This window comes from Caretta caretta, chromosome 7, assembly GCF_965140235.1.
Source record: "Caretta caretta isolate rCarCar2 chromosome 7, rCarCar1.hap1, whole genome shotgun sequence".
In the NCBI taxonomy this organism is placed as follows: Eukaryota; Metazoa; Chordata; order Testudines; family Cheloniidae; genus Caretta; species Caretta caretta.
The window spans coordinates 111,647,560-111,672,172 of NC_134212.1; the positions used below are offsets into that span (position 1 = coordinate 111,647,560).

Below are 24,613 nucleotides of genomic sequence, written 5' to 3' on the forward strand. Positions count from 1 at the left end.
AATAGGTGAAATCAGTTAAGCCATCTTCAGGTGGGAAGTGCTCAAAAGATAGTAGCCAAATTCTGCTCTGTCTCCTCAGTATAACTCAGCTGAGTTATTCTGAAATTATACACATGTAAACTGAATAGCTATTATACCCATGTAGATTGAATAGCTGTATTTTTTTGGTGGGAAGGGAGTCAAGCTGCTAAAAGAAATTACTGATGTCCCTTGGTAATTTTTATAGTAAGTCATATTTTATCATGTGAAAAATGTCAAGATCAGTTTTACACTTTTATGGTAATGGTTCTATTGACACTGTATGGTGTCTGGAAGTAACAAAGCACAGCTAATGGGAGTGTAAGTATCCTAGTGGAAAAGCTCCTCATAGGGGACCATTACAATGGGATTTTGGTCTGTTATGTCTGGTTTGTGTCAATGCATGATGACCATTAGAAATACAGGACATGGAAAGCACACACAAAAATATACAGTGTGAGACTAAGTTAATTTAAATTTCTTTTTTTTGGCAATTGTTCGCAAATACAATTATAGAAAATGAACCTAAAAAATGGTAACTTTTACTATCCTCAAATGATCTTGTATAATTGCTCCATAAGGCAAGGATATTCTTAAATAAGAAGTCTAATTCCTGTGGGAAAAAAACACAGCCTGTTTGGGTTTTTGTTATGATAGTGTGAATACCAGAGTGTGGCAAAAATGTCAAGTAGTTAAGGCTTAAAATTCAAAGTAATATTTGCTGTAAAATTTTATAGGTTTCCTTTATCTTCCTTTCACATTTTTAAAGAACATACCTTGTAAACATAGTGATAAAATGCCAGGAATATTAGGATTTTAAGGCAATAATAGAGCCCATTATTTAAATGACAATATAAAAGGCAATTATATTGATGAAGAGCTACACCGGCTTTGTGTCTGTGAATAAACTTGGCCTGTACTCAGCTTCTATTTGTTCTCCTGGCATAAACACATATTGTGTGTGATTCCAGTTTAATGGGGCCCCGTTTGTATGCCAAGCAGCTGCATTTTAGGCCCTATTGCGTGATTTCATAGCTCTCTGAAAATTGGTTCTATTCAGCACAAGAGATAGAAGGTGGTGGTGGGGGTGGGGGGGAAAGCTTCAACACACAATCATTTCTTTTCAATTGGAGCCAGCAAGGTTGATGACAACATGACCATTGTGTTATAATGATAAGACCACTAAGGATCTGTACCTCTCATCAAGGCTTTCACACAACAGCAGATACAATTTAATTCACTGCTCTGTCAGCAGTGCTGATACCATTATGCCGTCTGTCTCCACAGTTATAATCACTGTCCTCTGAGAAATGCAGTTGAAATGATCTTGAGCAGTCAAAGAAACTCTCAATTAAGGCTGCCACTTCCAATGTGTCAGATTGTGTCTTATGCACTTGGTACAATTTTCACTTCCAATCCTGTTTATTTACAATGTCTACCAGTAATTACGCTTAACGTGTCATTTAGTGAGGGTGCCCCTGCCAAGGAGATTGTTGGGTGCTGCGGTACCATTGAGTGGGAGTTTCTCGCAGTCAATGCCATCAGCAGCTTTTAGGCCCTGATGGGATGCAGTAGTAATGTTGATAATGCAAGTATCGTGCTCATCAAGTCATAATTAGATGCCACTCAAATGTGCCACTTGTAATAACAGTGTTGATTCATGTTTTCTCGGTGACTGCAACTACTAATTAGTTAAGTGGTTTTTGGCTGGCCTGCATTTGCTGCAGATTAATATTACCCCTGAAAAAACATCAAGGTTAGAGATGTTTCTGGCCACTTAGTGCTGCTTTATGAATTTTAATATTAACATAATAAGAACTTTGGGCAGATTTAGGAAGTAATATATTTTTGTATTTAATTTGGAAAGAATTTTTTTCCTGAGTTTAATCATAATTGGAGGTTAATGAAGCTTAAGTGAACCAAGAGTAATCTCTAGTTGTGCTATGTGACCTGGGGTCCTGGTTTTCTAACTTTAACTAGTTTTGCATGCAGGATTTGAGATAGGGTTCTTTCCCTCTTGGTGGATATATATAATATATCCATCCTTCCTCAATTTCTGAGTTTATGATGCAACAACAACGAAAGGAAAAGCACAAATAGTCAATTTCTTAAGTTTTACTCTATAAAATATATTCCTCCACAGCCTCCTGTGAAGGGCAGCAGCTTTGCTCCATACCAATAGTGTAGCTTTTCTGTAAAGCAAGCGTAACTGGCCACGGAAAGATCACCCCAGCGTAGGAGGTTTCACGACGATCGAGGGACTCCAGTGTTCCTCTTCTCTCTACTGCCAGTTTAGGGGACGTGGTCTGAGGATAGATAGAGATTGTTGGCCAGGATTCCTCAATGTTTTGCAAATATCCAGCTGTTCTTTTGGTCTTTTCAGGCTGTTGGTGGCCAGCAGAAATTAGAGCAGACTAAGGGCTACTTTAAGGATTAGTCTACGCTGGAAACTGAACGACACAACTTTTGTCGTTCAGGGGTGTGAAAAAAACACCCCCACAAGCGACAAAAAAAACCTCCCCACAAACCAACGAAAAGTGCCAGTGTGAACAGCGCTTTGTCGGCAGGAGCGCTCTCCTGCCTTCCACTAGTTGGGAGTGGAAGCTTTTTGTCAGCGAGAAAGCTCTCTCCTGCCGACAAACAGTGGCTACGCTGCACACCTTATAGCAGCATGGCTGTAGCGGCACAGCTGTGTTGCTAAAAGGTGCGTAGTGTGGACAAAGATTTATTTATGATGGAGGACTAACCCTGCACATAGTGATCCCAGAATCAGGGCACGTCGAGGTGAGTGTTTTATGTCACTTTGGCCCAACTTGCATGGCCTGCCTTTCACCTGTAGGCAAAGACTTGCCCTATAATCTCCAAGTTATTTTTAACTTCAAAACATAAAATTTTCTTGTATTATTGACTAAATAGCATTAGGGCAAAAGTACATTTGTAAAATAATGGTAAAACTTCTCAGCTGACAGCACTTTGCTATCTTCCTAAACTATTTAATCTCTGTTGTGCCCATCAGCGTGGTGTCTGGGCACTGGTAGTGTCTGTTCCCATTTTTTTATATCTCTGTCTAATGAACTGCATGGTCTGAAAATATTTTTCCAATCACAATTCTGAAGCTTGTTTCGGGGGAAGAAATATATCTATTTCTTTAGTGTATGAAGCTGTTAAGTTTTAACTCTGGCAATAATTAATGAATTTTTCAGTTTCCCTCTCTTCAAGCTAAATTCTGCCGCCCCTACTGACATAGTGTAGTATCACAGTCTGTGAATAGTCCTATTTCCATATTAAAGTCTTGATTCTGCGGTTGACTCAGTGCAAGGAAAGCAATCTGCCACCACAGAGTCGGTTGCAGAATCAGGGCCCCAGGACACTGAGGGTGTCAGAATCTAGCCCTCAGAGTAAGGATGGTGCAGTGGTTAAGTTGCTAACCTGAGGACTCGAGAGACCCAGATTCAAGTCCCTGCTCTGCCACAGGCTTCCTGTGTGACCTTGGGCAAGTCACTTAGAGGGGGAGATTTTCCAAGCCATAAATGGTGTTTGGTGCTTAACGCTCACTGAAAGTCAATGGGAGTTTGGGACCTAACTGCCATCTGTGCTTTGAAAATCCCCCTTTAGTCCCTCTGTGCCTTAGTTCCCCCCCTGTAAGATGGGGATAATTGTACTTCCCTATTTTATGGGGTTTTGAGGATAAATACATTTGAACATTGGGAGGTGTTCAGATACCATGGTAATGGGGACCATATAAGCACCTAAGAAATCAAATTACCTGTTTCACAATCACTCTGACATGATCTCAAAAGTTCTAATGTGGATATTTCCATTGTGTGTTACTATCTGATCATCACTGTGTCTTATTTAGACCCCAGTCCCACAAAAGGATCCATGTGAGTGTTGGGATCTGTCTATGTGTATTTTAGCAGGACTGGGAGCACAGGTTGTAAAGTCTTCAGTTTATGTTAGTACAGTGCCAGGTGCAGAGAGAACTCAAGCCATAAATAATAATTTAAAGTACAAAAACCTTTGTCATGCCATTGTTCCGATTGTACAGTTTAAATTACAAATAAAGTCAAGAAATGCCCAAGTTAGGCTTTCAACAGCAGTATTAACTAAGCTGTGTTGCATGCCCATTCTGTGGCTTTTAGGGTATAGTGTTCAGCCAACAACAGAAACTTATATTATGCCTGGGATGGTCTCAATGAAGTCAGTGAGCCCACTTGCAGAGTAAGATACTACTCCATGTGAGTGCCCTGTGTTCTGAAGGAACTCACACTTTGGGGCAGAGACTCTCCCTTCCACCACCACCACCCCCTTTCTTTTCTTTGTATAACACCTGGCATGATGGGGGTTCTGGTCTAACTAGAGCTCCTATGTGCTACTACAAAACAATTAATAAATGATGATCATTGTCAAAATTGTCCCTTCTGGCCTTAAAAACTATCAATTTATGACTTGCTTTTAGCTATCCGAAACTCCTGTAATTTTGCTAGCATGGTTAATAATAATCTGATTGTTGCTTACAAAGTATATCTCTCACTCTGTTTTCATAACCTTTCCTCTCTACATGCATTTATATGGGCTGTGCTTTTCCAAGTTTGTAATACCATTTTCAAAAGTTGTTGATGTGCAAGACAGTGTAGTCATAATCATGGGATGAGTGTGTCAATTACAGTAAAAAATTAGTCAGCTTTTTCATCTTTGTAAGAAACACATTTCCCCATTTTCTAGTTTCTCACATGGTTATCGAGGAAGTAAATTGTATGCAGAACCACCTTGAAATTGAAAAGACGTGCCGTGAAAGTGCTGAAGCTTTGGCTTCTAAGGTGAGAACAATTAATACAATTGTTCAGTTGTACCTGTATTCTGATTTTATGTTCTCATTCTGAAAAAAGGGTGTTGGGTGTGTGTCTCTGTAAGCACAGCAGATGCCTGTTTGCATTCTTTGAGAGATGAAATAACTTTAAGATAGTAAAAACTATAATTCATATGTGAAACACTGTAAAATGTATTTGTTGTTTTGATGTAAGGTGCCCTCCTTTTAGAAGTGTCTATTTAGTTATGCTTTTGGAACCGCAAGCAAGATACCAGTAATTCATGGAGCATTACTTTTTATAGCCCATTTTATATGCATTTAGGCTAAATGGTAAACAAGTTTAAAACTATCCTACATGTGACATAAAGGAATAATGGGCATCTCAGTATCTGAATCAAATGAAAAAGTCTGCCAAAGCATTACATTTCAGGTGATTGTTCATGAAAGCTAACTGAGGGCAGGCAAAAGGTGACCTCCAGTGCTCTGATTGCATCTAGTCTGATGAATTTACCAAGTGTGTAATTTTCTATATTCCATCTCATCAGAAGTACATTATTTATAAAAGAATGTTTTTTATCTCTGTGTTATGTATTTTTGGTTGTGCAAAATGCATCTGAGCCACTTCATCAGAAAATGGATTACAGCAATTTTGAACCAAATTTCATTAGCAATGCCAGCTGTTTTTTTTTGTCTGCCCAGAGTACTACTTGGGATGTGGCAGAAATCGCACCAACAAGAAATCTCTTTAATTAGGACGCATTAGCAATGTACTTTCCAGAGGTATTTACTTAATTGTTTGCATAATGACACGATATTAGAATTCATAAGGTAGTCAATCAGCATATAACTAAGAAAAGTAATTTATGTATGTAACTTTCTTCTCCTCTGTTCATTATTTGTAACATACATAGTGACACACATGGGTGGTTAAAAGACTTGCACTGTCCAGTAGGGCTGATGTGCTTGTTAGTATGTGCTGACTAAAACATGCAAGATTCCTCTTGCTTCCTTTATTTCAGTCTTTGGAAGTGAGATGTGTTTGAAGAGGCTCTGTACTCAAGCAAATCTCCCATTTTTATGGAAGGGAGTTTTGCCTAGGTAAAGAATTCAGGATCATTTCCCCAATACAGTAACTGTAGGGTATCCCTTCTAATCAAAGGAGGAAGTATGGTCTCTGGCTGCATTTTTCAGATTGTATAGGCCAGGGTGCAGTGCGTGTCCTTGTGGGCAGATCTGGACCTGATCTCTGTGGGGGCAGAGAGGGGTGCTTGGCACAAGGGCATGCAAACATTGCACACCCCTTGTGCAATGTGGACCTTAGCTTTGGGGGCCTATGTGCATGCAGGCAGAGTACAGATGTGGAGCAACCAAGGAAAGGCTGGGAGGGAGACCGAAGCATCTTTTGCTGTCTGGATCCTCCAGTTCTTCCTGGCAGCACCAACTTGCTTCATGGTAGGGATGCATTTAAGCTCCCTCATTGTTCTTTCCTAGCCATGCATTTGCTTAGCATCCAGCCCAACTACTGGAGATGGGCATTGGCCTGTGGTTATGACCCATAGTGCATTCGATGATTTCAATTCTGTGTTATGACTGTCTTTTTATGTATATTGAACCTACGTTATTAACTCTCTGGCATCAAAATAATTAGAAGTTAATTATGACTTCTTTAGGATTAGCACTTTTATTAATGCCAATGTATGGTGGAGGAAAGGAGCTGTGGCAGCTATCACAAAGAATATATAAGATTAAAGTAAGCATGCTAGTTAATTGATTTAAGCCATCTAGGATATTCACTAACCAGGAGTACCAGAGAGAAACATTTCTTATATGAAGTAAGAAATGGGCCTGACTGAACCATAACGTCAGATCCAAACCACTTCAAAGTAGTAGGGGACCAAACTTCATGGCTTGGGCCCTTCTTTAGTGTTAGGTGCTGTATTTTAAACTAATATCACTTTGTCTTGCTTGCTGCATGATTGATAAATCTTCTGGTTAAAATAGAGAAGAAAAAGAATATACTTAGCTACATACTGTGCGTATCTTTTACTTTTCAGTTGAACAAAGAAAATAAGACCCTGAAAAGAATTAGCATGTTGTATATGGCGAAACTGGGGCCAGATATCATTACAGAAGAAATTAACATTGATGACGATGATTCATCCACAGAAACTGAAGGTAGCTCGGGTTCATGCAACTCAGTGCATTGTCAACAGCAAATGAAAGGTGAGCTCTGCTGTTGAATAGACCGCATTGTTCTGCATAACAGTTACCATATCAAACATACATACTGTAGAACAAGTTACAATGCAATGATGGAGCAGTCCTACACTCAGATGAGAGATTTCAGTGTTGTTGACTCAATAAAATAAACATTTGCATTAGTCTAGTAACAGCAATAGGTCAGTCACTTGGTACTTTTTACATACACAAAAGACTGAGGGCAGGGTCACCTGTGGCATTTTTTCAGCTGCTGTTTGCGTAAAGTTTCCTCAGTAGGCATATAAGGCAGCGTTCCTTGCCAGTTTTCATTTAGTATCTCTGTATTTCCTTCCATGAAAACCTATATGTCCATCTAACTTTGCATGAGGCACTACCAAAAATGGGTTAAACAGGGACTTTTGCGCTGGGACAAACAGCAAAACTTGAGGGTGACAAAGGGTGTTCATCCTAGAGAACTCTCCTTTACTTTACTAGTAAGTTTCTGAGTTCCCTTTTCTTGTTTTGCAAGCAGTCCCTACTGGAATAAGAGCTTCCCTCCCAGCCTGATTCTGCATAAGCTTGTGTTGATTATGATGGCAAGGCTTCTAACAAGGGGCATGTATGGATTTCCCAAATTCATCATTATGAGACAGGTTAAAATGCTCCCTTTTTAAAAGAACCTCTACTCTTTCTAATTTTAATAGCATAGTTAATAGCTATAGAACATAGATAATTCCCGTGTAGTAGGGAAGTATGATTCTCCCCATTTTACCAATGAGAAAGCTGAGGCACAGAACAGTTAAATGCTTTCTCTAACACTGCACAGCGAATCACTGTCAGAGCTGGGATCAAACTCCTGAGTTCCTAGTACTTCCCCTTGGAGAGGAAAGCCAAGGATCCTGTTGGAGGTTGAGAAGAGCGGAAACAGGGAGAAGCCTGGGCTGGGTACTGAGAAGGGTACTAAGGAAGTTGAAGAGGAGAGAATAACTGAAAGGTCAAAGGTTCAGATAAGCATGTGCACAGTGGGGGTGGGGAGAAGGGAGGGGTGCATTGTATCTCCTGTCACTGTTGATGACACCATTACAGAAGGAAATGCGGTCTGTTGTCCAGGAGTTAGAATAGCTTGTTTCTATTCCCTGCTCTGTCACTGACTCACTGTGAGGCCTTGGGCAACTTACAACCTCCCTGTGTCTCAGACTTTCCTTCTGCACAGTAGAAGGATAATAAATAATCCTGCCTAACTCACATGGGTGCTGGGAGTCTTCCTTAACATTGTTAAATGTTTGTGATACTTGAATGGAAGTGCGAAGTATTTTAGCAGTGGTATAATAGTCACTGTAGTAGGAGGGGATGTATTGTCCCATTGCCTGGAGAGAGATCACATTTGTTTAAGCAGGGAGATCTTTGCTCCAAAAACCAGCACACAGAAAACACCCCCAGTTCTTGTCAATGTACTTCCCGGCCACTTGCATGGAAAGTTCCATGGGTGCCCATCTCAGAGAGAGCAGGGTGGAGGCTGCTATTCAGACAAAAAGAAAAAGTTTGAAAAGCCCAATATTTCCAGGGATTTTAAATAATTTTAATCACTGCTCCCAATATGCAATATGTCCAGCAACCATCTCTGCCCAGTCTGCAGTTGACTAGGAACAGATGTTGAAGCTAATAGTTTGGTATTCAAAGAGTAGCAGCACTATGAAAAATGGAAGGCAGGTGGGGAATGAGAGGGTTCAGTGAGAACTAATACAACCAGTAAGTCTGTATCTTTGTGTCTCCTTTATTTTTTTATTTTTTTTTTATTTTTTTAAAAGGGTTAAGCAACAATTTTAAACTAAACCCTTATGGTCCCAATAAGAAGTGATTGTAATCAAATGTTTTATTCCATTGTAATTGAATTAGCAAAATATGAAGTAAATTAAGAAACAAATTCTGAGGAGAGAATTTACCAAAATTACCTCTGCTATCAGTAAAAAGGTTATATGCTGACTCACTTCAAATAATGTTACAAGGGTTATAAATTGGCAGCTATTCAGGAGTATTTCTTCACAGAAAACCTCCCAAAGTATTAAGTGCCTGTTGTTTGTTTATATCTTATTGTGACAAGAAAGAGATCATGATCCGAAAGGAATTCAAGTGTATTAATTTGTTTTACAGGCAGCCTCTAAAAATATTTTTCTCTTGCCACATGGCCTCATCTTGTGAGGTGCTGATCATCTTCTGAGGGGACTGAGGGTCTTCAGCATCTGGCAGCATTGCACCCATAACAGCATATTGCCTTGCAGAAAGAGAGTTTTCAGCAGAATGCAATAAAAGCAAAGACAAAAGAACTGGACAAGGGAGATTACCTTAGTAGAGCAAATCTGAAACTGTAGCCGCGTTGCAGTTCTGTTATATGACACCTAAGAGAAGCATGTCTGTGTATGTATTTATGGAACCTGGGCTATGACTGACGTTTTGTCTTTGCAGCCCAGTGTGTTTCATGCTCGGCTGTATCCACATAATTGTTGGATTTCTTCCCTCCTCACCTTCCCCCCGAGTATAAGATGAAAAAAAATTTTTTTTCCTCTCCTGAAAATGTAGAGCTGCAAGATCAAATTATATCTGTTCAGGAGCAAAAGAAGACCTTGGCCATTGAACTGGAAAACCTGAGGCGCAAACTTGTAGAAGTAATTGAAGAAGTATGTATTGTAGCATGGAAGGCGAGACCATTTGTGTGTATTCAATACCTTTTGTATGTAGTGTTGGTTGAAAACTGTCAGTTGTGAAGTTAATTGAATACTATCTAATCGGAGGGTTCACTAGCCTTGTACTATGGACCACTTCGTAAGAGACTGGTCCTTTCATTGACCACCTTAATGTACCCCCCGCCTCCCAAATTATTTGCTTTTGTGTGGATGGCCAGGAAGGGCTGTGTGGACCAAGGATTGTTATTCTCTGGTCTAAACTGTGATGTTGTCTGCGTTGGATCTTGCCCTGATTTTTAGCCATCAGTAGTCACTCACCAATGTAACTAGACAGGCAAAGGGGCTGTTTTGAGCCAATGGCATGTACCTTTGTTTCATACTGGGGTAAGCTATGTACCGATGCAAATCACCACTTATAGTCATTTGTCCTGTCTGCCCTACACCTGCATTCAGTATGACAAGCAGCAGCTCTTGGCCAATAAACAGAGACATTCACTCCCTCCCTTTGTCCCTCTCCCCGCACAAAAAATTTGCATAACAGTAGCTTGCTTGTGTTAAAATTCAGTCAATAGTGGGTAAGCTAATTACTTTAACCTGTTACCTTGGAATCTGCCAGGATAAAGACAATGTAGAAGTACAAATATGTTGTATTTGCTGCTGTAATTGGTGTGTGTCATGAAAGTGGGCAATGCAATCTCCAGAAGAACCATTTGGTTCTGCAGTACTTCGTAACGTTTGAAAACAATATTATCTGGAGGAGGGAAATATCAATAAGTCAGGTAGGGAACTCCCTTAAACCCCTTTGAAAATTATAATGTGAAGCTGAAAGTAAGTCTTCCAGTTCGAAATCAATTATTAAAAATAAATCTTTGCATGTAAAATAAGATGCAATAATATATTATGCTGTTAATTAGATTCTCACTGATTTATTATTCGTCTGTTTGTGTCTTCTTTATACTCTTCTAGGTAAATAAAGTAAAGGAAGAAAAAGCTGTTCTGACAGCAGAAGTTCATGAACAGAGGAAACTATTGGAAAAATGTAACCGAGGTGTGTGTTCTCAATATTGTTTTTTCACCATCTCCCTCCCTTGCTACTTTATCTCCAGATAATCTGCAGAGCTTTTTCTTAAATTGTGTTATAATTTATCTTCATAGTGACTGAAGTGACGTTTGGGCCATGTTGTGCTAGGCACTGTGTAAACACGTAGGAGACAGTCCCTTCTCTAAAAAAATCTCATTCTTTACATAGTTAAGACGGGTGAAAGGTGTGAGCGATGGGGAACCAAGGCACAGAAAGATTTAAGTGACTTTACCCAGGACTTCACAGGGAGTCTGTGGCAGAGGTGGAAATTAAACCCAGATCTCCTGAGTCCCAGTTTGTTGTCTTAACCACAAGGACCAACCTTCCTCTTAACTTAGGTACTTAATTTTAAATATCTACAATTCCTGATGCATTACAAAGTTTTACATTCAAAACAACACACACAAGGGCTACACCCATCAATATTCAAAGAGAGATCTTCCCCACTCATACAGCATTTCCTGTTTGAAGTCTTCTCCAACTCATTCCCCCACAATCATTCTCCACCAACTCCCAAGGGAAAACAGGTAGGTAGGTCCTGCAGCATCCCCCCCCCCCAAAATCTTCCAGCTCAGGCTATTACAGATCAAGGAGCACAGTGAGTTCCAAAGGCCATGGTCCTCTCACAGAATGTTCTCCGACCAGCTCTGTCCTTTTACACCAAAAGCGGACTATTAATTTGAATCCATCAGCTGGCAAATGTCACATTGAGAGACAGATGTGGTCTCTAAAGTAGTGAGGATTCCAGACCATTTATGATGTCATAGGAAGATGTACACAGGATCCGCGTAGTCTGTGTCCTTCTGCAGTATTGTGAAATTCAGGATTCTGCTGTTGGCTTGACTATTTAGCAGGAAATGCTTGTATTTGTTGTTGATTTGTGAATCCCACAGGCTGTTGTTGAGCACAGGGAAAGAGTTTGCAGAAACATCAGTGGGCTTTCTGGAAGCTTTCATAGATCTTGTAAGAACAATAGGACGATGGAACAAACTGCCAGGGAAGTCATGGAAGCTCCTTCACTAGAGGTTTTCAAAAAGAGGTTGGATAGCCATTTGTCTTGGTGGTTTAGACACAATAAACCCTGCATCTTGGCAGGGGGGTTAGACTAGATGACCCTTGTGTTCCCTTCTAACCCTGTGGTTCTGTGATTCTGTGTACTTCCTCACTTTCACATGCAGTTCCATTTCTTGAGCATCAGAGAATATGAAGGCAGCACTTTGAGGACTCTAGAGGTACGTCTGCATGGCAAGCAGAGAAACATAGCAGCGAGTCTTAGAGCCCAGGTCTACGGACTTGGGCTTGCAGGGCTCACACAACGGTGCTAAAAATAGCTATATAGATGTTCCAGTCCGAGCTTGAATGTCTACACAGCTATTTTTAATGCCGTAGCATGAGCCCCATGTGTCTGAATCTGTAGACTTGGGCTCTGAAACTCGCTGTTGCAGCTTCCTGCTTGCCATGTGGATGTACCCTAAAAGCATCATCAGCATGATAGACTGTGCCAAGGGAGTGTCTGCTGGTACGTTGTGATGAATGGAAGCAGGGGCTCTTCTTAACACCTTCTACAATGTTTTGTTGAAATATCTTCTTGTGCTTGAGCAAAAGGGTAATCCATCTGCCCAGATCCAATGGAGCAGAATCATAGAATCCTAGAATATCAGGGTTGGAAGGGACCTCAGGAGGTCATCTAGTCCAACCCCCTGCTCAAAGCAGGACCAATCCCCAATTTTTGCCCCTGATCCCTAAATGGCCCCCTCAACCCTGGGTTTAGCAGGCCAATGCTCAAACCACTGAGCTATCCCTCCCCCCCCAAATAGTAGGCCCAGTGTCTAGTGTAGCAATATATTTCAGTTATTTTTGAGTGGTGATTCATCCAAGAATATTAAAGGAACTGGCACATGAAATTGCAACCCCTTTAGCAAAAATTTTTAATGAATCTATAAACTCAGGGGTTGTACCATATGACTGGAGAATTGCTAACATAGTCCCTGTTTTTTAAGAAAGTGTGTGTGGGGGGGGGGAAGTGATCTGGGGAACTACAGGCCTGTTAGTTTGACACCTGTAGTATGCAAGGTCTTGGAAAAAATTTTGAAGGCAAAAGTAGTTAAGGACATTGAGGTCAATGGTAATTGGGACAAAATACAACGTGTTTTTACAAAAGGTAGATCATGCCAAACCAACCTGATCTCCTTCTTTGAGAAAGTAACAGATTTTTTAGACAATTTAGATAATTTACCTCGATTTCAGTAAGGCATTTGATACGGTTCCACATGAGGAATTATTAGCTAAATTGGAAAAGATGGGGATCAATATGAAAATTGAAAGTTGGATAAGGAACTGGTTAAAGGGGAGACTACAACGGGTCACACTGAAAGGTGAACTGTCAGGCTGGAAGGAGGTTACTAGTGGAATTCCTCAGGATCGGTTTTGGGACCAGTCTTATTTAATCTTTTTATAACTGATCTTGGCACAAAAAGCGGGAATATGCTAATAAAGTTTGTGAATGACACAAAGCTGGGAGGTATTGCCAATACAGAGAAGGACCACAATATCATACAGGAAGAGCTGGATCACCTTGTAAACTGGAGTAATAGTAATAGGATGAAATTTAATAGTGAAAAGTGCAAGGTCATGCAGTCAGGGATTAATAAGAATTTTTGTTATAAACTGGGGACGCATCACTTGGAAGTAACAGAGGAGGAGAAGGACCTCGGAGTACTTGTTGATCACAGGATGACTATGAGCTACCAATGTGATATTGCCGTGAAAAAAGCTAACGCAGTCTTGGGATGCATCAGGTGAGGTATTTCCAGTAGAGATAAGGAGGTGTTAGTACCGTTATACAAGGCACTGGTGAGACCTCATCTGGAATAGTGTGTGCAGTTCTGATCTCCCATGTTCAAGAAAGATGAATTCAAACTGGAACAGGTACAGAGAAGGGCTACTAGGATGATCTGAGGAACGGAGAACCTGTCTTATGAAAAGAGACTCAAAGAGCTTGGCTTGTTTAGCTTAACCAAAAGAAGGCTGAGAGGAGATATAATTGCTCTCTATAAATATATCAGAGGGATAAATACCATGGAAGGAGAAGAATTATTTAAGCTCACTACCAATATGGACACAAGAACAAATGGATATAAACTGACCATCAGGAAGTTTAGACTTGAAATTAGATGAAGGTTTCTAACCATCAGAGGAGTGAAGTTCTGGAACAGCCTTCCAAGGGGAGCAGTGGGAGCAAAAGATATATCTGGCTTCAAGACTAAGCTTGATAGGTTTATGGAAGGAATGATATGATGGGATAGCTTAATTTTGGCAATTAATCAATCTTCGGCTATTAGCAGTAGATAAGCCCAATGGCCTGTGATGGGATGTTAGATGGGGTGGGATCTGAGTTACTACAGAGAATTCTTTCCTGGGTGTCTGGCTGGTGAGTCTAGCGCACATGCTCAGGGTTTAGCTGATCGCCGTATTTGGGGTCAGGAAGGAATTTTCCTGCAGGGCAGATTTGCAGAGGCCCTGGGGGTTATTTGCCTTCCTCTGCAGCGTGGGGCACGGGTCACTTGCTGGAGGAGTCTCTGCACTTTAAAGTCTTTAAACCACGATTTGAGGACTTCAGTAGCTCAGACATAGGTTAGGGGTTTGTTACAGGAGTGGGTGGGTGAGATTCTGAGGCCTGCGTTGTGCAGGACGTCAGACTAGACTATCATAATGGTCCCTTCTGACCTTAAAGTCTATGATTCTATGACGCATGTAGTAGAAATGCCCTACTACCTCGAAGATAGGATACATAGACAGCCAAAATTACTTGAACATAGGCTGATCCCTCTATACTTTGTGTGAGCTAGCAGAGCACTGGAGATTACCGATTTGCTAGTTGTCATACACCCTATTCCTGTTAACTCTTGTATACCGTGCAACTCTGTTGCAGAGTTCTGTACATGTAGAATGAATGAATTATTTTGGCCAGGATTGGTGAATTATCGTAAGTTTTTCTAATTGTTTTGTTCAAGAATTTTCTTTTTGAAATGTAGTTTGATAATCAGTTGGATTTTAGCAGCCTATAATCCATGTCACAAAGTACCACTGACAGTGCTTTGCTTTAGACATAGTTAAGCTGGTCTCCAAAGAGGCAGGGGATTTACCGAGGGTGGTATTTGAAATTGTATGTCATTACTCTGAAAACTAGTCCTTAGTCAGTTAGAGCTGAAGTGCATTGAGAGAGCAATGTGTGCAAGTAGTCATAAGAGACTTTTTTTAAGGGTTTATTAATATTACTCGCAGGTCAGGATTGAGGTGTATGGGCAGAACAATATGAGGAAGTTTGCACAATGCCTCGCTATGGCTAATTTTTTAGGCAGCGATATCAGTCTCACTTGTATGACCATTGTTTTAATACATTACACTCAATTGTACTGATATTACCTTCTTGTTGCGATCTCATTGGTCTCTGATGTAAGGAGACCCGTTGATACAGAGCCCATTAATCTCTGGTAGCCAAATGTCAGTTTCCTGGAAATGCATTCTGCTTTACAAAATATGCAACAATTTTTTATGGATTGAGTATTACGCTTATAGGGCTAGATTGTGGAGCATCCTGACACAGGGGAATAGGTCCCCATTTACATCCCTGTGCTCATTACAGGGTAACTTGAGTCCAGGTATGACAGAGTAAGTAGATATAGTGCACTTGCTCTTTCCTTCCTATAATATGTGGGTGGAGGAATGGCGCAGCCTCGTCTTATCCCTTGCTCAGTGGTATGCAACAACAATGAAATAACAATCTGTCTCTCGAAATATTGCAACGTCATTACCAGAGAAAAAGAGGAAGAGGTAGGAGGGTGGAAAGAAGCAAAACGTGGCTGATTTTTTTCTGAGCTTAACAGCCTCATGGAAAATAAGAATGAAATTTAAGCCAGTGACCTTTCATGGATTTGGTTTTAACTAGCCACAGTGGTGGGTGTGAATTTATGAAAGTATGTGGTTGAGTGTGAATATAATGTAACTGAAATATGCTTCATACAAAAGATCTCTTGTAAGGTATCATTACAAAGCTTATAACCTACTGAGTGTGGTCATCCTATTTGTATAAATGTATAACTCTTGTATCAGAAACTAGAAATATGAAATATAACTCTGAGGGCCTATTGTAATTATGCAAAGTGTGGGCCATTAATGGTGGTTTGGAATCTTGATGGCTACAATCAACCAGGACAATTGACTGTAGATGACTCTGTTTTACTTGTAAGTCTTCTTGTATACATGTGTGCTGGCCAAGTGGGTAATGAAGTCTTACAGTGACATGTGATCATGTCACTTGAACTGGAATCCATCTTTAACCTGGTGCTTTTTCCATTGAGAAGGAGGGGTGGGAACCCCGGAGGGACAAAGGATTCCCACCTTATGCAGAAGAGATACAAGTGGGTGGAACAGAACAAAGGGGGCAGCCATCATGAGAAATCCCCTAGCTACCACCTGAACTGGAGCAAGGGCTGTACCAGGGGAAAGGATTGTGCCCAGACTAGGAAGGCATCCAGTCTGTGAAAGAAACTTATTGAAATATCTCTGAGGGTGAGATTTTATCTGCATTCAGTTTTCTTAAACATAGGCTTGCGTGTTCTATTTTATTTTACTTGGTAATTCACTTTGTTCTGTCTGTTACTGCTTGGAACCACTTAAATCCTACTTTCTGTATTTAATAAAATCACTTTTTACTTAACCCAGAATATGTATTAATACCTGGGGGGCGCAAACAGCTGTGCATACCTCTCTATCAGTGTTATAGAGGGCGAACAATTTGAGTTTACCCTGTATAAGCTTTATACAGGGTAAAACGGATTTATTTGGGGTTTGGACCCCATTGGGAGTTGGGCATCTGAGAGTCAAAGACAGGAACACTTCCTAAGTTGCTTTCAGTTAGTCTGCAGCTTTGGGGCACGTGGTTCAGACCCTGGGTCTGTGCTGGAGCAGACTGGCGTGTCTGGCTCAGCAAGACAGGGTGCTGGAGTCCCAAGCTGGCAGGGAAAGCAGGGGCAGAAGTAGCCTTGGCACATGAGTGGCAGCCCCAAGAGGGTTTCTGTGATCCAACCCGTCAGAGTGGGTCCCATTATTAAAAACCTAGATGGATGGATAAAGGTGTTGGGGTAATAGCATACTTCATAGGTCTTAATACATGAATAAGTATTGTTGAAATTTTTATGGGAGGAAAAGTTAATTTAGAGAATTCGATATGGGGTATAGTCAACTTCGCACCATGTACTGCAAGTGTTACAGGACATGAGACAAATAATAGAAATAATGTCCTTTTTTATGTTTATATAACCAGAAATATCCCAAAGTACTTTCCATACATTACAAAGCTTGGGATGTGCATGTACACATGAGGAGCATGTGCACAGGGGGGAGGGATAGCTCAGTGGTTTGAGCATCGGCCTGCTAAACCCAGGGTTGTGAGTTCAGGCCTTGAGGGGGCCATTTAGGGATCGGGGCAAAAATTGGGGATTGGTCCTGCTTCAGGCAGGGGGTTGGACTAGATGACCTCCTGAGGTCCCTTCCAGCCCTGATATTCTATGATTCTGTGTGTACACACAGAGACGTACATAAATTATAAGTAAATTGTGTGTGTCATATCACCCACCATTGACAGGTAACCATCTCTGAGTGGAATTCAATTCGGTAGCAGTCCGTAACAACACTACACAACAGTTTAGGACTAGAGGGAAATAATGCAGTATCGAATAGTCCAGTGGTTACACATATAAAGAGGAAGTTTAGGGGAGAAAAGGAGGGCAAAACAAAATCAGAATAGTACAGGTGGTTGGAAATATGGACCTATAAAACTAAACATTTTTATGTTCTTTGTAAGGGATCAAAATATATTGAGCAATCTTATTCCATGGCCTGATCAAACAAACTGTACCTTTGTTAATTTCTTTGCTAGCCTGTTTTTATTCATCCTTGTCTGTTTTTGTTTTTGTTTTTTAAATAGTGTCTGTACTGGCTGTGGAAGAATATGAAGAACTCCAGGAAAACTTTGAGTTGGAAAAGAATCTACGGAAGAAAGCGGAGTCATTTGCACAAGAGGTGGGTAGATCAACAGAAATCCTGCAGATGAAAGAATTCCATAAAATATGGGTCTTGTAAAAAACAAAGAGGTGAGAACAGGTTTTGGTGGTTTTATGGCTAAAGCAGACTGTTTGGAACCCAGACCTCTTACGGACCATTTTCTGGGGCCTTGAGCAAGTCACTTAACCTTTGTGCGTCCATTTCCCCATCTGTAAAATGGATCTAACGATACTTACTTCACAGGTATGTTTGAGGAGTAATTCTACAATGTTCATTAGACATTTTAGGATCATTGCGTGGTAAGTGCCATAGAAGTGCAAACTATAATACATTTTACCAATTTAATTTATTAATATAAATATAACATTTCCCTCTATTTCATTTTTTAAGTTTTGCTATTAAATTTGAGAGGGCTCAGACAGTCATAACATGAGAATTTATATTCCCAGAATATGGGCTTAATGTTGCAAGGACAACTTTCTTTTTTCACTCTGGTTTGGAGTGGAATACGTTTACTGGCAAAATATATGAACCCAGCCAAAGAAATATGAGACAGTTTGATATTCGGATATGTGCAAATATGTCTGCAGTTTGGAATATGTCTTCAGAAGAGACCCAGTGTTGGTGAAGATTTCAAACAATCCTCTGCGCGGGGGAGAGGCATGAGCAGATTTCAGTGTTGTGAAAATACAAAGAAGGAAATAGAAAAGGAATACTTGGGGCACCTTAGAGACTAACCAATTTATCTGAGCATAAGCTGTAGCTCACGAAAGCTTATGCTCAAATAAATTGGTTAGTCTCTAAGGTGCCACAAGTACTCCTTTTCTTTTTGTGAATACAGACTAACACGGCTGTTACTCTGAAAGAAGAAAATGAACTTTGAGAGAACATTATGGAATGTCTGTGATAACTGTCCCAATACCTTCTTGGTCAGTGAGTTTCAACCTGTGGTCGGCCAACCCTTGGGGGTCTGCAGACTGTCTAATATTTCCAAAGGGGTCCGCACCTCCATTTTACATTTTGTAGGGGTCTGCAAAGGAAAAAAGGTTGAAAACTACTGTTTTAGGTGGCCATATTGTTCGCCATGGGAATTCTAATAAACTCTAGCGCAATCTTGCCAATCCCAAGCACTGAAAAATCATTAGATTGGCTTAAAACTCATGCAATATAAAAAAATAATGCTCTTCTTCTTTGCTTCCTGGTTTTTGAGCTTTAGGGTACACGTGGGTTATGTTATCAAGCATTTTCTCCATAACTATGTGGGCTAGAAAACTTTTCTTTAATGGAAGCTGAGATTCTCAAATAATCATGTGACTCTGGAACCCAGGGTTTTAAGGAGAACACCAAATATTGCAAGACTCATAGTAAAATAAGAGTTGGAAAAACTGCAGTGTTGTGAACGGTAGAAGCATGTTAGGTCTCATTTGAAATGTCCGTTCAATTTGAACACCTGGGTGCAGGCAGGCAAATAGAACGTGGTTTCCTGGGCATGAAATTTCTTTTGGCCAACTGGCAGGCTTTTTATTTTTTTAACCAAGTCTTTCATGAAATCGCTGCTTGATAACTCCTGTGCATCTAACTACACCCACTATGCTAGTGATCATATTGTGTGGTTAAGGGCATTTTTTGACTAGGAGATTATGGAAGGGAGTGGATATGTTTACTGGATGCAGTGTTTGCCAACTACATCTTTGTCTTGACCTGGGTATTCATAATGCTTCATCTGTGAAGCGAGTTATAGAAAGTTTTTTTTAAAAAACAAACCTCCAAAAACCCCCAAGCTTTGTTGATCTGAGAGCCCGAGGTAGGCTATGAATGAACTTAAAGAACTGAAAGAATGAGGAGTTCTTGTGGCACCTTAGAGACTAACAAATTTATTTGGGCATAAGCTTTCGTGGGCTAAAACCCACTTCATCGGATGCATGCAGTGGAAAATACAGTAGGAAGACACGCACACGCACACACACAGAGAGAACATGAAAAAATGGGTGTTGCCATACCAACTCTAACGAGACTAATCAATTAAGGTGGGCTATTATCAGCAGGAGAGAAAACACTTTTGTAGTGATAATCAGGAGGGCCCATTTCAAACAGTTGACAAGAAGGTGTGAGTAACAGTAGGGGAAAAATTAGCATAGGGAAATAGTTTTTCGTTTGTGTACACGAAAGCTTATGCCCAAATAAATTTTAGTTTCTAAGGTGCCACAAGGACTCCTCGTTCTTTTTGCTGACACAGACTAACATGTCTACCACTCTGAATCCTTAAAGACCTGGGGGCTCTTTAGGGGAGGAAGACACTGTGAGTGTAGCCCATAACCACACAGTGCTATGCTTTGTCCTCCTCCTGCTGGTGACTGGGCCACATACAGAGGTTGATGAGCCTGCTATAGCCTTGGCTAGCAGAGCTGGGTTTCTTAGAGGCTTTTAGAACCAAAGGTACCAGGTTCAGTCTCCCCTCCCAACAGCCCATAAGCCAAGAGAGGGTCTCTGCTGACAGCATGACGCTTATAAGGTTTTCCAGCTCCACAACTAGTGCGTTGCTGCTGTACGCACAGCAAAAACTGTTTCTAGTTCCTGTTCAGCTTTGCATTTGAATAATTGGACCAGCTATTCGTTAGTACAGATATTCAAGGAGAAAGATAAGAGTTTCAGAGACGAGGGTATTCTGTTCCGCTAGATTATCACTCATTCATTTAGGGCCAGATATTAAAGGGTAGTTAGGTAGCTTAAGACAAGATGCATATCTAGTGGGATTTTCAAAAGCATCTAGGCATTTAGCTTCCAATAATTTCAAAGCTGTAACAATTTACTTCAGTTTAGGATCTGTCCCATTGACTTCAATCGGACTGCTTCAGCGAATAAGGAGTACTCATGTTTTTAAGGCTTTGCAGGATTGGACCGTCTACATAGACATGAATTACCTATTGTTCCTTTGAAAACTGTATCAAAAAAAGACTAGTGCAGGCAACAGAAATAGAGTAAGAGTAGGGCGAAGGAGGCCAGCATTTGCCAGAGAAGATTCCCGTGTTTATTTGTTTGCAGGTGGTTGGTCTGATTTTTTTTTCCTATATATTTATAATTAAAATAGTCAAATACAGGCATCTACCATCTTCTGATACACGTCAGAGTCAGCTCAACAAGCACACTGTCCCTTTTGCATTCCTGTGCATCATATCCACACTGAAAATAGAAAAGCGAGACAAGGATGACAGTGAACCACTCTAAAAAGAAAAGCCTTCATTAGACAGCTGGCAGGTTATCAAGTGTCATTGGCTATACACTTTTTTTCAGAGAACTGCAGCCTGTTGCCAAGGACAATCCTAATGAATATGTCAACAAGAACGACAACATGCTGAACTAGATCTGCAACACATCGTTCTTCAGGAAACATGTCTTATGCTGTTACTGTATTTAAAAAAAAAACAAAAAAAAACCTGCTCCCAATAATCCCAGAAACTGTGGAACAATGTTTCAGCTACTTAAACTAGTAAAGATATAGTATGTCTGAGAGTAACAGTAAGGGGTTGTCTACATGGAGACTTTGTGTGCAGCAAGTTGGGGTGTGAATCTACAGTGCGCTACCTTGCTACATGCTAACTAGCCATGTGGACCCTGCTCTGTGCAGTGAAAGTTCCATGGTGTACTTTGGCATTACTGTTCTTTTGAAATAGAAAACACCCTGGCTTACCGCGCACCTTGGCCCAGATTTTTAAAGGTATTTAGTAGGGCTGTCAAGCGATTAAAAAAATTAATTGTGATTAATCACACTGTTAATAATAAAATACCTTTATTTAAATATTTTTGGATGTGTTCTGCATTTTCAAATATATTGATTTCAATTATAACACAGAATACAAAGTGTACAGTGCTCACTTTATTTTTGATTACAAATATTTGCACTGTAAAAAACTAAAGAAATTGTATTTTTCAATTCACCTAATACAAGTATTGTAGTGCAACCTCTTTATCATGAAAATTGAACTTACAAATGTAGAACTATGTACAAAAAAAAACTGCATTCAAAAACAAAACAATGTAAAACTGTAGCGCTCACAAATCCACTCAGTCCTATTTCTTGTTCAGCCAATTGCTCAGACAAACAAGTTTGTTTACATTTGCAGGAGATAATGCTGCCTGTTTCTTGTTCACAATGTCACCTGAAAGTGAAAACAGGTGTTCTCATGGCACTGTTGTAGCTGGTGTCGCAAGATATTTACATGCCAGGTGCTCTAAAGATTCATATGTCCCTTCGTGCTTCAACCACCATTCCAGGTGACATGCGTCCATGCTGATGATGGGTTCTGCTCTATAACAATCCAAAGCAGTGCGGACTGACGCATGTTCATTTTCATCATCTGAGTCAGATGTCACCAGCAGAAGGTTGATTTTCTTTTTTGGTGGTCTGGGTTCTGTAGTTTCCGCAATGGAGTGTTGCTCTTTTAAGACTTCTGAAAGCATGCTCCACACCTCGTCCCTCTCAAATTTTGGAAGGCACTTCAGATTCTTAAACCTTGGGTCAAGTGCTGTAGCTATCTTTAGAAATCTCACATTGGTACCTTCTTTGCATTTTGTCAAATCTACAGCGAAAGTGTTCTTAAAATGAACGTGTGCTAAGTCATCATCCGAGACTGCTATAACATGAAATATATGGCAGAATGCAGATAAAATAGAGCCGGAGACATACAATTTTCCCCTAAGGAGTTCAGTCACAAATTTAATTAATGCATTATTTTTTTAACTAGCATCATCAGCATGGAAGCATGTCCTCTTGAATGGTGGCTGAAGCACGAAGGGGCAGATGAATGTTTAGCATGTCTGGCATGTAATACCTTGCAATGCCGGCTGCAAAAGTCCCATGCAAATGCCTGTTCTCACTTTCCGGTGACATTGTAAATAAGAAGCGGGCAGCATTATCGCCTGTAAATGTAAACCAACTTGTTTGTCTTAGCAATTGGCTGAACAAGAAGTAGGACTGAGTGGACTTGTAGGCTCTAAAGTTTTGCATTGTTTTGTTTTTGAGTGCAGTTATGTAACAAAAAATAATCTACATTTGTAGTTGCATTTTCACGATAAAGAGATTGCATTACGGTACGTTTATGAGGTGAGTTGAAAAATACTGTTTCAGTGGGTATTTTATTGTTTAACAATGCGATTAAAACGGCAATTGCAATTAATTTTTTTTTAGTTAATTGCATGAGTTAACTGCATTTAATCAACAGCCCTAGTATTTAGGCATTACTACACTTACTGTTGCAATGCCTACCTGGCTTCAAAGCCTAAATCTCATTTTCAAAAAGGATTTAGGTAGCTAGGAGCCCGAATCCCATTGACAGTCAGGACCAGTGTCTCTGTGTAGACAAGCCCATAGTCTTGAACCACTGCGTACAGGCGTGTTTCAGTCAGGTACAGTTCAGTTACTAAACCCTTAATTGTTTGATTAATGAGTTAGTAACCAAAGCAGATTTGGATTTACGTGATACATAAGAGAGTGCCTGAAGGCATCTGCCATATGTTAAAAATGCTCTTGTACAGTACCAGCTAGAGTAAATCTAGCAGCCTCCCCCGAATGACCAGTCAAAAGGGAAACAAAAATCATCCACTGAACAGAACAAAAATAATTCTTTCTTATATGGCCCTCAGCACACACCCTTCCAACCACAAACGCCTAGGGAAAGAGATGGTCTTTGAAGTATGCCCTTAGGGCAGAGATGGGCAAACTATGGCCCACGGGCCACATCCGGCCCGTGGGACCCTCCTGCCCGGCCCCTGAGCTCCGGGCCTGGGAGGCTAGCCCTCGGCCCCTCCCCCGTTGTTCTCCCTCCCTTGCAGCCTCAACTCATTGCGGTGATGGGGCTGTGGCTGTGAGCTCCTGAGGCAGCGCAGCTGCAGAGCCCGGCCTGACCCGGTGCTCTGTGCTGCGTGGTGTGTGGCCGGCTCCAGCCGGGTAGCGCAGCTGTCACGCCGCCAGCCACCAGTGCTCCAGGCAGCACGGTAAGGGGGCAGGGAGCAGGGGGGTTGGGCACAGCCTCCCCTAACCAGCTTTCCATACAATTTCCAAAACCCGATGCGGCTCTCAGGCCAAAAAGTTTGCCCACCCCTGCCTTGGGGTCTGTTTGGACCAAGAAGGGGAGAGTTTTCCAAAGTCCTGAAGCTCTTGAACATCTTGCTGGCAGACCCTCTTCTTTTAATATCAAGGGACCTGGAGCTTGAATGCTTCCACTGGTCACAACTGTGGAAGTATGGCAAGGGGAGATGGGCAGTCTCCGGTAGGAGCTTCTCTGACCATTTATGGCTAGTTGAAGTCAATGGGAACCTTTCCGTTGGGTTATTTTATTTTATTTTTTTAAAGAGTTTTGAATCGGGGCCTTAATGGTCTTTTATAGATCAAAAACCATACCTGAAACTCCACCTCAGTGTATTTAAAACAAAAGCAGTTACAGATGTGGAAACTGAAGTGAATTATCATCTCTCTCTATATAATAAAAATATTTACCTCTAGATTGTGTTGTCTTGCTCTGAATACTTTGATCTTCGGATAGTTTAACTTACTCGTCATGCTTACTATGAGTAAGTGGCCGCAATTTTTCTCCTCTCCTTTAAGTCTCCTGGGAGTATACAGTTGCTGCTGTTTTATTACCATTTCCCCCCATGTTTGCCTGCGATTATGTCCATATAATTTTTATATCCTGAAAACCAACATACAGGGTTATGAAGGATCACCTTTCAGACCCTACATTTTGCTAAGTCTTTTGCACTTCT

The 24,613-nt window shown here is 40.8% G+C and overlaps 1 protein-coding gene across 3 annotated transcripts in view; it reads left to right on the forward strand.

Moving 5' to 3' along the window:
- Positions 1 to 24,613, forward strand: part of SHTN1 (shootin 1) — a 97,288-nt gene that overhangs the window by 23,040 nt on the left and 49,635 nt on the right. Inside the window, exons 1-6 of one of the 3 annotated variants that reach the window (XM_048858145.2) lie at positions 4,759 to 4,838; positions 5,528 to 5,608; positions 6,883 to 7,051; positions 9,605 to 9,702; positions 10,675 to 10,756; positions 17,778 to 17,872. In XM_048858145.2, the coding sequence (XP_048714102.2) occupies positions 5,594 to 5,608; positions 6,883 to 7,051; positions 9,605 to 9,702; positions 10,675 to 10,756; positions 17,778 to 17,872 (459 nt within the window). In that variant the 5' untranslated portion in view covers positions 4,759 to 4,838; positions 5,528 to 5,593. Of the gene's footprint in view, positions 1 to 4,743; positions 4,839 to 5,527; positions 5,609 to 6,882; positions 7,052 to 9,604; positions 9,703 to 10,674; positions 10,757 to 17,777; positions 17,873 to 24,613 lie in introns of those variants that run through there. The other 2 variants (XM_048858142.2, XM_048858144.2) reach the window with 2 other exon arrangements.